Source organism: Cetorhinus maximus, chromosome 3 (genome assembly GCF_964194155.1).
Source record: "Cetorhinus maximus chromosome 3, sCetMax3.hap1.1, whole genome shotgun sequence".
Taxonomy (NCBI): Eukaryota; Metazoa; Chordata; class Chondrichthyes; order Lamniformes; family Cetorhinidae; genus Cetorhinus; species Cetorhinus maximus.
Window position 1 is genome coordinate 164,413,843 of NC_135881.1, and position 14,457 is coordinate 164,428,299.

At 43.3% G+C, this 14,457-nt stretch overlaps 1 protein-coding gene across 3 annotated transcripts in view; it reads right to left on the reverse strand.

The window, feature by feature from the left end:
* LOC144679010 (GMP reductase 1) overlaps nucleotides 1-14,457 on the reverse strand; it is a 107,446-nt gene that overhangs the window by 46,932 nt on the left and 46,057 nt on the right. For all 3 annotated transcript variants that reach the window (XM_078539215.1, XM_078539216.1, XM_078539217.1), the window contains exons 5-6: nucleotides 10,916-10,997; nucleotides 4,510-4,616 (exon numbers count right to left, since the gene is read on the reverse strand). In XM_078539215.1, coding sequence (XP_078395341.1) covers nucleotides 4,510-4,616; nucleotides 10,916-10,997 — 189 coding nt within the window. The remainder of the gene's footprint in view (nucleotides 1-4,509; nucleotides 4,617-10,915; nucleotides 10,998-14,457) is intronic.

Below are 14,457 nucleotides of genomic sequence, written 5' to 3' on the forward strand. Positions count from 1 at the left end.
CAATAGCAGTTGTGGTGCAGTACGTAGTGTGGATGGAAGTATAAAATCACAAAAAGACATTGAAAGGTTGAATGAATTGTCGAAACTGTAGCAGATAGAATGCAACAGAGCTAAATGTGAAGTAATCTATTTTGGACCAAAAAAAGGATAGATCTTCAGTATTATTTAAATGGTGAAAAGTTATGAATAGTGGAGTCCAAAGAGACTTTAAGGGTTTCATGTACACAGATCACTAAAATATCAGATACAGAAAAATAATTTAAAAAAACAATGAAATGTTAGCCTTTGTAACCAGAGGGTGAGAATGTAAAAGGGAGGAATTTTTGCTATGCTATACAAATCCATGGTTGACCACATCTGGAGTACTTTTTACAGTTCTGGGCACCACACCTTGTGTGAGAAATGATTGGATGTTCTTTTTTAATATTTTAGGGGATATTGTGTAATTCTGTGAAGAAGGCTGTGTGTGTGTGTGTGTGTGTGTGTGTGTGTGTTGTGTATGATTTAATTGAGCTGGGCAGAGACTAATAGGAGACAGGTTGCCTGGGAGGTTTAAAACATGAAAAGAATAGAGGTGTTAGATTTGAGGTACAAGTGAATAGGTTAGATCTAACATTTGCATTTTTAGATAAGTTGAGAGTTTGTTTGAATATCAAAGGGAAGTCAGAGGTGCCAGGAGTTCCATAGGCAAATGGAAGTGGGAATATTACATTTTATTGACCTGCAAGCGAAAACAAGGTGGAAATATGAAAGATCTTATATTTTGTAGGATTAGAGTTTCAAATAGGTGTGAAAACAATGGAACCAGAGCTGAAAGGGAAAAATGATATTTTAGAGTTACTGTGGAGAGCTTTGAGCTGCAATAGTTGTTGAGCTGGAGCTGAGTTGGGAGCTGTGGCTCTGGGCTGGGAGAAGATGCAGGTTTGAATCAGCCATCCAGTCAAGCCAGAAAAGTCTTGGGCTGCAAAAAGCAGTTTTATTCTGAAGTTTGGCTTTCCCCAGCAGAATGGAAGAGTGTTACAGGCCATGTGGTATGCCTTTATTAAAGTTACAGCAGTTGGCCTTGGGTAATATTACTGTATTTTTATAGTTAAACATCTATAAGGGAGTGCTGCCTGGAAGATATGTACTAGCGTGTCTGACCAAGAGGAGTGTCTTTTTGGGGGAAATGTGTTTTAAGACTAACCTTAATTTTGCAACTGTAATCTTTTGTGCTTAAGCTTTCTTTTATTCTTGTTAATAAAATTTTTAAAATCCCAAAAATGTTACTGGACTTCTTGCAGTTGAGATCAGTACATCGTCTTCTTATTTTCAGAATGCAAAAAAACGGGTATGGCCCGTAAGCCAAGTTTCCCACTAAGACTTGGTCTGCGCAGCAATTAACATTGGTTGTGGTCATAACACATCGCAAAGAGTGCAGTGAAGGTTCATCAGAATATTCCCAGGGTTCTGAAGGTTAAATTATGAGGTGAAATTACATAAACTGGGCACCTATTTCCTGGAATATAGGAGATTAAGGGATGATTCGATTGAGGTTTTTAGGACTTTGAAAGGAGTTGATAGGACAGATGTTAAAACCTTTTCTGCTAGTGGAAGAGTTTAGAATGGGTGAACATAATCTTAAAGTCAGAACCAGGCCATTCAGGAGGGAAGTTAGGAAACAATTGTTCATGCAAAGGGTGTGGAATTCTCTCCCAAAAAAGCATTGGATGCTAGCTTAATTAATAATTTTAAACCTGAGATCGATAGGTCCTAGGCCCAAGCATCTTCAGGTGCTTCAACAATGACCTTCTCTCTATCATAACGGCAGAAGTGGGGATGTTCGCTGATGATTGCACAATGTTCAACATCATTTGCAACTCCTCAGATACTGTAGCAGTCCGTGTCCATATGCAGCAAGACCTGGACAATATCCAGGCTTGGGCTGATAAGTGGCAAGTAACATTCGCGCCACACAACTGTCAGGCAATGACTATCTCCAACAAGAGAAAATCTAACCACCTCCCCTTGACGTTCAATGGCATAAGCATCGCTGAATGGCCCAGTATCAATAACCTGAGGGTTACCATTGACCAGAAACTGAACTAGACTAGCCACGTAAATACTGTGGCTACAAGAGCAGTCAGAGGCTAGGCATCATGTGGCGAGTAACTAACCTCCTGAGTCCCCAAAGCCTGTCCACCATCTACGAGGTTCAAGTCAGGAATGTGATGGAATACCCTCCACTTGTATGGATGAGCGCAGCTCCCACAACACTCAAGAACCTTGACGCCGTCCAGGACAAAACAGCCCACTTGATTGACATCACATCCACCACCTTAAAACATTCACTCCCCACACAACCGATGCACGGTGGTAGCAGTGTGCACTATTTACAAGATGCGCTGCAGCAGCTCACCAAGATTCCTTCAACAGCACCTTCCAAACCCACGACCTCTACCACCTAGCAGAAGGGCAGCAGATAGATGGGAACACCACCACCTGCAAATTCTCCTCCAAGCCACACACCATCCTGACTTGGGAAATATATCGCTGCTCCTTTCGCTGGGTCAAAATCCTGGAACTCCCTTCCTAACAGCACTGTGGGTGTACCTACACGACATGGACTGCAGCGGTTCAAGAAGGCAACTCACCACCACCTTCTAAAGGGCAACTAGGGAGGGGCAATAAATCTTGCCTAGACACCGAGGTCCACATCCCGTGAAAGAATAAATAAAAGTGTTTTCACTAATTAAGGGTAAGACCAAAGACGAGTGGGGAGAGTTAGGATACAGATCAACCATGATCTCAATGGCAAAACGTGGTGGAGGGGCTGAATGTTTCTCTATTCTTAACAGCAACAACAAAAGGCAGCAGTCTGGAAGGCTCGTGCATCAGGCATGAGAAAAGATTCTAATAAATGTCTTGGCTGCTCCATTTTTGAAACTCATTATGCCAATCTCTACCAACTAAAGTGTCCCAAAATACCTTCCACATACTTCATGACACTACAATCAGTGTCCTTCTGCTATGGTCCTGCATTATTCTGCACAATTATATGATGACCGTTACATTGTAATTGAGTGCAGTGCATTTATTTTATGCATTGTGTGGTGCGTGAGAATTGTCAGTGTTCTTTGCCATGGAATTTATGCATTGTGCTGGTGCTTTCTATGAAATGTGTGACGCTGAATCTACTTCTAAGCTGTGATTCAGTTGGTCATAGACCATCTCCTGACACGCATTGTGATAATCCTGTACCTCGGTCAGCCTCATCCCATCTTACAGTGGCTGTGTGATTCTGTTCACTTTCTGATGCTACTTGTGCAGGGATATTTGATGGACTGGGCATGGTATCACTATCAGAGACAGCCACCTGATTCCTTACTATTGGCATGCCCCGATCCTGGGCATTCCTTCAGTACATTCACAATAAGATCTATGCCTCAAGGGTGTCTGTGTCCAATCTCCCAGTATGTTGAAGCTGTCCAAGATGGCATTTTTAAGGTTAGAGCTCAAGGCCTCAATAGCATCATGAGCTTTCATGTGTTTTCACTTCTACATCTTAAAGCTTCACTGAAGATGCCACATGTTGCATTACGGCTGAGTGCAGATAACCTTTCATCCATAACTGCACAGATCACAGTAGGTGACCACTTCATGACCTTTGGTATATCTTACAATGCCCTACATTCTCCATTTTCCATACCCACTGCTCTTAGGCCTGTCTGAGAAACACTGCCAATTAAGGCCATGCCCAAACTCATTTCACATAGGATCCTTACAGCCAGCAAACAGAGGAGACTTTCATCATATCAGCTCCAAACGTGGCCAGTGCACCAGCCAGTTCCCCCTATTTGCATTCTATATATTACAATGCTATAAGATTATGACAAATACTTGGCAGTGTGCTTCAAGGCAGTGACACATCTCAGGTTTCAGAAGCAGCTTTATCCATGGGCTTTATGTAATTATTACAACACACTAATGTATGCTTCCTTTTGACACACTACTCTGTATCTTCTGTCTTTCCTGGAATACGATCAAGGGGTTCAGATAATGACAAACTGCACAACTTTCCCTCTTGCAGTCCATAAAATGATCTTGATTACATTAGGTCTTGTAATTCACATCATGTATTTTCTCTGTGAGACCAACAGTAATTAATAGTTATCTCGTTTTTAACATAATGCATTCTGGTCTTTAGTTCAAACATCACAAGCACACTCTCATCCAGAGAGACTGTGTAATCTGGGATCTAAATACTAGTGGTTATCAATGAACCAAACAAAAAGGAATTCACTAACAACAGAAAATGGCCGTAAACATATGTAAAAAAAATACCATTAACAAATAAAATAAGCAGGCTCCTCGTAAACTAACCAAATGATCCAACTAGGATTTGTATATATTCCCCCATTTAATGCCGTATATTCAATCAAATAAAGTTCTGTTCAATAAGAGAATAATTTATCAAATTCCTTCCCTTAATCTAACTGGCTGTAATTGATGATTAAGCGAGTCACTCACAGAAATGATGTGTCCTTTAAGGCCATGGGCAGAGTCAGCACATTCGATCACAGCACTCAGCTGAGGGTAGCCGACTCCTGTTTTAATCCGAGTCGTGCACACAGAACCTAGAGAGGTTTAAAAAATAGTTGACACCAAGAAAGGAAAAAACATATATTGCCTTATGATATTCCCAGGACATCTCAAAGCACGTTATAGCCATTGTTGTCATTGTTGTTAAGTGGGCAAAGGTAGAAGTCAATTGCACACAAGGTCCCATCTATAGCAGATAGATATATGGCCATTTAATCTGTTTCTGTGGTTTTGGCTGAGGGAGGAATGTTGTCTAAGACACTGAGAACTCCCCACTCGTGCTTTGTATAGTGCTATGGAACCTTTAGCATCCATTTCATTTGGCAGAAACATAATACATCCCCAATAATGCAGTAGGACTACACTGAAATGTCAGCGAAGATTGTACTTTCCAATCGGCCTTAAATCCACAACCTGCTGACTCCGCAGAGAAAGTGCTCCCAAATGAGCCAAATTGATATAAAAACAGAAAACGCTGGGAAAACCCAGCAGGTCTGACAGCATCTGTGGAGAGAGAAACAGAGTTAACGTTTCGAGTCCGTATGACCCTCCTTCAGAACCAAATTGATATTTGACAGGAGCAGGTGAAGCATGATATGTTAGTCCATTGAGTATTGTTCAGGCATAAATGGTAGAATAAGAGAATGGCTACAGCACAGAGGGAGGCCATTTTGCCCACTGAGTTCGAAAAGGGTCTCTACAAAGCAACTCAGCTAGTCCCACTTCTCCACCCTTTCCCAATGGCCCTGAATTCCTTTTTGAAAGCCACAACTGAATCTACCTCCACCCTCTCAAGCAGTACATTCTACAACTTAACACTTGCTACATAACGCTTTATTCCCTTTTGGTCCTTTTGCCAATCACCAAGAATCGGTGTCCTTCTAGTTCAGGGGTGGGGAACCTTTTTCTCATCAAGGGCCACTCACACAGACAAAATCAGTTATGGGTCACACACATAAAAAAATTAAGTTGTTTTTTTAAGAGAGAATACAGTAACTTTCAACTCACCCACTGCTTTAATACAATGGCTGTTTGCTTCTCCTTAATGAGTAGCACAGCTTCTGTGTCTCAATTGTAGCACTCCTGAAATTCAACTCAACTGTTTGCTTGCTTTCCTTTCCCGTTCTCTCTCTCTCTCTCTGTCTTTCTGTCTCTCTCTCTTCTTTCCCACTCTGTCTGTCTGTGTGTCTCTCTCTCCCTCTCTCTCCTTTCCCACTCTGTCTCACCCCAAACCAGCCCAGGACAGTGGCTCAACAACCCAAGGCTCTGGCCAACTCCCAGTCCGAAGCTGAACCTGAGCCTCTTCCTCAGTCAGCAGGGGCTGAGCCGGCAGCTTCCCAACCCTGCCCTGCATTCCTGCTCCAGGATCTCTGGCCTCGCTCTCTGTCCACAGCCTGGGCCTCTGGTGACAGGCATCAGAACATGGCGGTGCTGGCCCGGGGTGCAGCACGCGGGGCCAGATTTTTAAATCTCCCCACAGGCCAGATGAAAAAGTGTAACAGGCCGGATCCGGCTCCCGGGCCAGGGGTCCCCCACCCCTGCTCTAGTTCTTGACCCTTCCACCATGGGAATAGTTTCTCTTATACGAACATACAAATTAGGAGTAGGCCACTCAGCCCCTCTAGCCTGCTCTGCCATTCAATAAGATCATGGCTGATCTGATTGTAATTTCAACTCCGTAACATTCCAGCCTAGCCCCGATAACCTTTCACCCCCTAGTTTTAGCTCTGCCTTAAAACTGTTCAAATGCTCCACTTCCACTACCTTTTGAGGAAGGGAGTTCCAAAGACTTATGACCCCCTGAGAAAAAATAGTTTCTCCTCATCTGTCTTAAATGGGCGATCCCTTATTTTTAAACAGTGTCCTTTTAGTTCTAGATTCTCCCACAAGAGGAAACATCCTCTCCACATCCACCCTGTCCAGACTCCTTAGAATCTTAAAGGTTTCAATCAGGTTGCCTCTTACTCTTCTAAACGCCACTGAATACAAGCCTAGCCTGTCCAATCTTTGCTCATGAGGCAACCCACTCATTCCTGGTATTAGTCTAGTAAACCTTCTCTGAACTGTCTGCCTCAACTGCAGTCACACCCTCCTGTCCCTGACCACGTTCCAAGTCAGAAGACCCTATCCAAAGGGGTGTAACTACCTCCTGGTACAAACCTTCCCCCTCCCTGATGTGTCGCAGTGTGCAGAGCTCAGCCTCCAGCTCAATGACTCTAAGCCGAAGTTCCTCAGGCTCCAGACACTTAGTGCAGTGGTGTTTGCCCTGGATCACACTCTTATCCAGGAGCCCCCATATACTGCAGCCATGACATATCACCTGTCCTGCCATCCTTATGTGTTTTAATTAATTACTTAATTATTTTATTCAATTATTTATTTTCTTTCATGTGTTTTATTATTCTTACCATAAATTCCTGTTCTATTTTAAACCTTAGGAACAGAATAGATCTTAACCACTCACCAGATACTCACTAAACAGCTAGTTTCTTCCACTGTAGTAAACCAGAACCAATTCCTACAGGGGGAAAAGTTAGAAAAAGGAGGAGTACCTCTCTCCCCTCCTCATCAAACTCCCTCAACTCCCCAAACTCTCAGCACTCCGCTGAGGTCACACTCCAGTGATAGGTCCCACTCAGAATGCCTGAATTTATATGTTCTGAAACAAAGGGACTGGCTGAGTCCAGGTACAGGAAAAACAGTTAAAGTGTGTTTCCTTATTTAACTATCTACAGCTGCTGCCAGTAGAAAGCTTCTATCTACCTACTTAGGCCCTTAGGTGAGACTTAGAATTTAAACAGTACTTGCGGTTAAATGTTAATACAAACAATATTAGATTTTTAGAAAGAGATTTAATATTCCCTCAACTCACCAAACTCCAGCGCTTTCTATCTTCTCTGTCTGTAGCTCCTGATTTTGAACACCTCTATAAATCTCCTTTCAACCTTTTCCTTTCTCAGAACAACAACCCCAGCTTTTCTAATCTATCCATGCAACTGAATTCCCTCATTCAGGGAACCATTTCTCGTAAATATTTTTTGCATCCTCTCTAAAGCAGATATCAGCCCCACACCTCCTTTTACCACCCTTTTTACGATTTATATGTCTGTAGAAGTATTTTGGATTCCCTTTTATGCAAGTTGTAAGTTTCTTCTCACAACCTCCCTTATTTCCTTTTTCACAGCCCCTCTGAATCTTCTCTATTCAGTCTGATCCTCATTTGTACTATCACCATGGCATCTATGTCCTCTTTCTGCTTCATCTTATTTTCTGTCTCTTTCATCTTCCAGGGAATTCTGGCTTTGATTAACCCCTTGTGTGTGTGTGTACACCTTGACTATACCCAAACTATCTAATCTTTAAAAGATGCCCATTGTTCCATTACAATTTTGCCTGCCAATCTTTCTTTCCAATTTACCTCTAATTACATTATTGACATGGTTTTTAATGCATTAATAATTAGCAGCCTATTGCTTCAATAATCAGGGAATTGTTGCTCAAATAATCAGGATGCCAATATATTAAGAATCAGAATTATTTAAATTAACAATCAGGGTCCTATTGAATCAATAATCAGGATCCTATTACATTAAAGTTATTTGCCAATTGTGTCAATATAAATTATCCTATAAGATTAATAATCAGGATGCTATTAATAATCAGAGGCCATATATATTAATAATCTGTACTCTTTCATTCATCAATGATCTATAGCATTAAAAATGTGGAGCCTATTATATTAATCAGAGTCCTATGACATTAATAACCATTCACAGAAGCCCCAATACTTTACAATTCAGGATACTACCACATGCCTTTTCATCATCTAACCACCACCACCCCCCCAACACCCACCACACTCAACTCCTGGTCCCCCACCCCGTCAAGAACTAAAGCCTCTCTTTCCCCTGCTGAAGCTCTCTCCATGCACCCCCCCACTGCCCCACATCCCGCTCCAACCGCTCAACAACTCACGCAGCCTGCAAATTTTCACTCTGGGTCACATGGAGTCTGAGGAGTTAAAATGAGGTCACACCAAGAAGAAGATTTGGCTGAAATAGGTTATTAACTTGCAAAGCAGAATATACATTTTTCCTCTCTAGAACTATTGTTCTAGGAGTGCACATTCATCTGCTTATAAAGGAGGCTGATTTATACACAGATGGAATGTGTACCCTTGAGAGAGTATGTTCATGTGTGTGCGTGGTAGATAAGATTTGGTTGGTGCACATAAAAGGTATCATGAAGCGTGCTTGGAGTAACGTCTGCACTGAATCAGTGGTATTGACACCCATTACTTCATTGATTTTATAAATACACAAACTCCACACTTTCTGAGATCTGACACAGGTTGATAACATAGCTAAAGCCCAAATGTTTTATCCGTTAATGTCATTAAGAAGAATGTGGTCCAGTAAGATAATCAGTTAGAGAGAAAATGTCTTTATTTGACTATAAATTTGTACTAAATCCTCCAATCCCCACCTGGTTCTTGCTCTGAGTAGACATCCTGCTCCCAGGCTGGCAAAATCTTTCATGACCCACCTGCTGGTTTTCCCTCCTTTATTTCTCAGGGGAAGCACTCTGCCCACATTCAGGTTTCTCTCCTACTGACAATGCCAAGGATCACATCAGAAAGCAGGCTCAGGATACTTTTTTCAGCCCCCCTCAGTAGGTGTTAGAATTAGATCAATATAATGAGTTGCCAAGGCACCTGAAAAGCTAGCATTTTATGCATTGGAAACAAGTTTTTTCCCAGTTTACTTGTGAGTTTGCCTGAGTTTTTGGAGTGAGTGCAGATCTAATTTCACCTGAGTTCAAGTACAGGTTAACATCCTACCTCAATGATTCACTAGTAACTTCTGAGAGAGGACTATGCAGATGGAACACATCATAGCTGATCCCTATCACCACCCAGCATCCATGCACAGCCTTTTAGTGAGGGTTGCTGGATGATGATCAGGTGATGGTGTCCCGGTTGATTTTTCCTCTAAAGGTACTGTGCCCATTTGTACCAGCCCTACTAAGATTGGTAAACTAGTAAGTGACTGGTAGATTACTGCAGCAGTATTCAATATTTTGTCTTCATGGGCCACATAGGTGCGTATCATGGAACCTTCAAGGGTAGATATTGGTCCAGACTTTCTGATTAGGTCACGACAAAGTGGAACTTTCATCCATCCTGAGAGTGGTCCCCTGCCCCAGGTCACACTTCTGACCATGGGGGTCACTTACATGCAGAATGTGGCATCCCTGGCCTCTGTTGGAGAATCATGCTAGTTTGGGGTCAGAAATTTCTGGTTATGTGGCCCATGGCCGCACTCAGTCAACATTCACAGAGCTCCCCCTTGTCCTAATGCCCTAAGGCCTCCTCCACTAACCCTGGGGCCTAATGTGCATCCAGGTTCCAACGAAATATGGAAAAATCAGGACAAGCTATGTTTCCCTCAACTGCAGCAAATACATATACTCTGGCCAGATGTTCCCCACTCCTGGAACAGGAAGGGGAGGTAAGCAAAGCATATCCCTAAATAGCTTTTCACCCTAAATCCTATGGGAGCAAATCACAGAATTACAGAATTGTTATAGTGTAGAAGGAAGTCATTCAGCCCATTGTGTCCACACCGGCTCTCTGAGCATTTTAACTTAGTGCCAATCTCCTGCCTTTTACCCGTAACCCTGCACATTGTTTCTATTTAAATAATCATCCACTGCCCTCTGGAATGCCTCAATTAAACCTGCCTCCGCCACACTTCCTGGTAGTGCATCAGAAAACCTGGACCATAATGTTAAATCCATGTTCCTATTAATTTATGTACATCTTCAGCTGCTGTTGCTAATAGATCCTGGGGTTCTGATTTAGGATTATCCAACTAATGAGGTATCAGCACCAAGAACCATAAATAAGGATTGTAAACATAAATAGGATTGAATGGCTGCAGTTTGAGGGTCAGGGCTCAGGATCTACATTAGGCCTAGGGAGTTGAGGTAAAATACATCCATGAGCAATCTCTGGGCATTCATGGTCTGTGTGGCTCAGAACAACACTGCTTAGTACACTGACCCAAAAATGCACACAAAAGCACTTTAAGAGGAATTTTTAGAAACTATTGTATAAGTTTCAAAATAGTTTGTCCAAGTTGCTGGCACAGTGATTAATGGTCAAATACTGGACTGATCAAGGATACTAAAACTCAGTCATCCTTCCAGCCTCAAAGAATGAAAACAAGGAAGTAGTTGTAGTTTTCAATGAATGTGAATAAACAGAAATCAGCCAGCCCAAGTTATACTTGAGTATTTTGTTTCCTCATTACCTGCCACCTTATTCATTTACCTGGTCCGATGCCCACTTTGATGATATCGGCTCCCGCCAGAATAAGCTCTTCAACCATTTCGCCTGTCACCACGTTACCAGCCTTTGGGTTTGAAAAGACAAAAGTGACCGAGAAAACAAAATAAAGGCTTTATAGCAGAAAGGCATTGTCTTAAGAAAGCACAGCTTTGTGTGCCAAGAAGAATAACTGACGCATGGAGATTGTGAGCAAAACCTCACACCAGGAGAACATCAGAAAATGTTAAGCTATTTCAGCATCTAGACAGTTTAATCATCATCTTTTACTTTATTAGCAGACCCAGAAAGCAAACATGGCAACAGATTATCATCACCCATATCAGTGAACCTACACTAAATCTCTCTTTAGCTGTCGGTTAGAGAGAAACTGGCTCTCAGATATTCAAACTTTTCACTACTACTAAGCACAGCATGCCAGGGAAACATCTGACAACATTGTGTTCTCCAAGCCCATTGTGCATTTGTTTGTGATGATTTGGCTTCAGGAATTAGAGATCCACAGCATTTAAACAGAGGGAAACACAGAAACACACTCTACAGTCCACCTGACACTTCCAAAAATTGATCATGGTAATCAATTTAACCTGCCCAGATCTTATGGTCCCAACAACAGTGAATGTTGAGGTGTTCGCCACTATTAAGTGCCACATCAGACTCAAAGGTTCCAGGAAGCTGACTTACACTGGAACCATGAACTTTTGGTTCGCCAGTAATGGCTCTGTGGGAGACCCTGCTGATGGGCCATGTCAAAATGTAAACATGGGCTGTTTGCCCAGGACTTGCCTGGTTTTCTACTTTGATTTCCTTAGAGCTGTTCCAGCAGGTGTAGAGCCTGCTCCATGACCCCCGCCCTTTAAATCAGGAGAAGTGCCATCATTCACACTCCTGTCACCCCCTGATGCTGCTAAACCCTGCCTTCTGCACCTCTGGCTCAACACTTTGCAACCCAGCTCATACCCCCTCCTGTGCATGAGTCACCCTCCTGCATGACTGGCTCTCTCTCCCCGTCCTGTACTCTCGGCTCATCCACTTCTCTCCTACACTCCATGGCTCAGCCCTACCGCTGCACCCCACCTCCTGCATCCCTGTCACACCAGTTGTGGTACACATTTAAGTGGGTGTGGTTATGTTTTCTGTATACATTACTAGAGGGGAAATGATGCAATGTATCATATGATTCAGACTTTGTCGCAGTTTGTTGTGAGGAAGTTAGCAACTCAGACGCATGTGCAAACTCTCCAACTGTGTAATACTGCTACTAACTTTTCAGATCTTTACTAAATGGACATTATGTATTTTTGTGTTAACCAATCCCTTATGTGTGGTTGCTGCCTTGATGTTACCTATTAAAATAAGCACAAGGAGAAGAAAAACAACGCCAGCAGTGGAGAATTTTCATTTCTAAACACAGCATACACAACATGGGGCCAGCGCTTGGAAGAAGCTGGTAATCAGAAAAGAAACTGAAGTTTAAAACCACTTAATCAATGCAAATTGTGGGGTCTCTAACTGGAGTTTGGACTGCACAGTCTGAGAATTCAACAGGTAGTGACCAGGTAGAGGCTCAGTGCTGGACAGTGCTCAGTTGGGAAAGGTGAGTAGCTGGGGCGCGGGCTGGATCCTTCGCAGGCAATGGAGAACCGAGAAACATTGTGGAAATCGAGCAGAGTAAGGTTGCGAAAACGACAGGTAAAATTGAGAGTTGATGCAAGTCGGAAAGGTCTTGGGCGCCATTATTCGTTTTGTGGAGCATAGTGGTGCGTTCCTGCCACAACACAGCTTTGTGGGCAGAGTTTCAGGACCATGTGCACAAGTGGAAACAGTGCCACTCGTCGCAAGTGCAGCAGTAGCAGTGGAACATGCTGTGGTGAGTAGAAGAACTATAAGCGACTGACACACTGTAGCGAGTTTAAAGTGTTCACAGTATTCGAATCCTGATCAGTAAAATAGCAGGAGTATTTGTTTAAACAACGGAGAAGCAGAAAGGACCAGGCAATATTACAAAAGAACGTTCACAAAATTCCCCGGCTTAAATTGGAAGGTGGCTGACTCACTCTCTGTGTTTAAACTATTTAAACAACGCACAGAACTGTGATTTGTCAACTCAGGCCTGTCCAGCCCATACAAGCCGTAAAGATTCATTTAGCCGTTGGAAATGAAGGTTTACACAGGCTTAACACATCCAGGCTCACAGAAGAAAACCAAAAAGATCCAAAAAAGATTCAGGTGAGTTTTGAAGACCAGTTCAGAGTCAAATTGAACTTCCGTATCCATCACCTGGAATTCATGTCGTACTGTCTACAGCCCAAGGAATACATCGATCATTTTATCAGTAAATGCAGAGAAAAGGGGCCTACTGCAATTTTTCAAAAGCAGAGAATCGCCAAGTTAGTGATTGCATGTACCCCAATAGACACATTCAAAAAGATCTGGTGGACAAACCCGAAAGCTACAGCATCAATAACTTACCCAGGGACATGAGGTGATTATTGCAGGCCAATAAAACTTACAGATCTTATGTGCAACCCCAACCTTTGACACAGTGACAGAGCCAAACATGGGAAGACATGTGGAAGGTGCAGACTTTTACATGCACCACCCAGCATTTCATAATTTCTGCAAGGCATGTGGCAAAAAGGGTCACTGGCAGCAGCAGTGCAAAACAGCAATGGCTGAGGGACCTACAAGCAATTGCGTAAAGGCTCAAGCAGCCCACAAACAGGCAGTACCAGATCCCATAGGAAAAACATACATGAGATGGTGGACAATATGGACAATGACATGATGATTAAGGCGTGGTGTGCATACATTCCACACCGTCAATCTCGCAGAACTCATAGATGCCATTACACCGTCTGAAGAATTTGCAACGATTTAGATCATCCGTCCTTAGAAAATCGTTAAATATTCGCTATTGGAAAAATAGATGCAGGCTAATGCCAACATACTGCCACTGAAAATTCTGCAAGCAATGTATCCACAGAAGTGGAAGGCCATGGCAAAACTCACTACCATGAAGATTTCAGCGTATAATGGCTCAGTAATTCCATGGGCAGAGTTTTACTTACCCGTCCTGAGCGTAGGCCATTGAAGCGCTTTTGGCACTGTACCCATGTACGCCACACCACGTCATGGCTGCTCACCATTGCCACCACTTCCTCCCATTCCCTCCTGGTGCAGTGGCCTCCTCCTCCAATCTCTGGGGACCAGGGTGTCCCTCCTGGCATCACCTCCTCCAGGAGGTCGGCGAGGCACCCTTCCGAAAAGCCGGGTGGGGAGGGGGTACACCTGACCTGCCCTCCCGCCTGCCGTGTCCAGCCGCACTCAGCTCCATTGTGAACACTGAACATAAGTCCTTCCGTGGCAGCCTGCCAGGGTCTGCCTGGGCTATTTTTGCCATTGGACCCGATGGCCAACAGGCCCCGACCCTACCGCCCCTTCCCAGCCAGCGCAAAATTGCTTTCCATGCTGGGCGGCCTTGACTGACCTGCCAGCGTGAAATTGCGGTCAGGGGTCAATCGCGA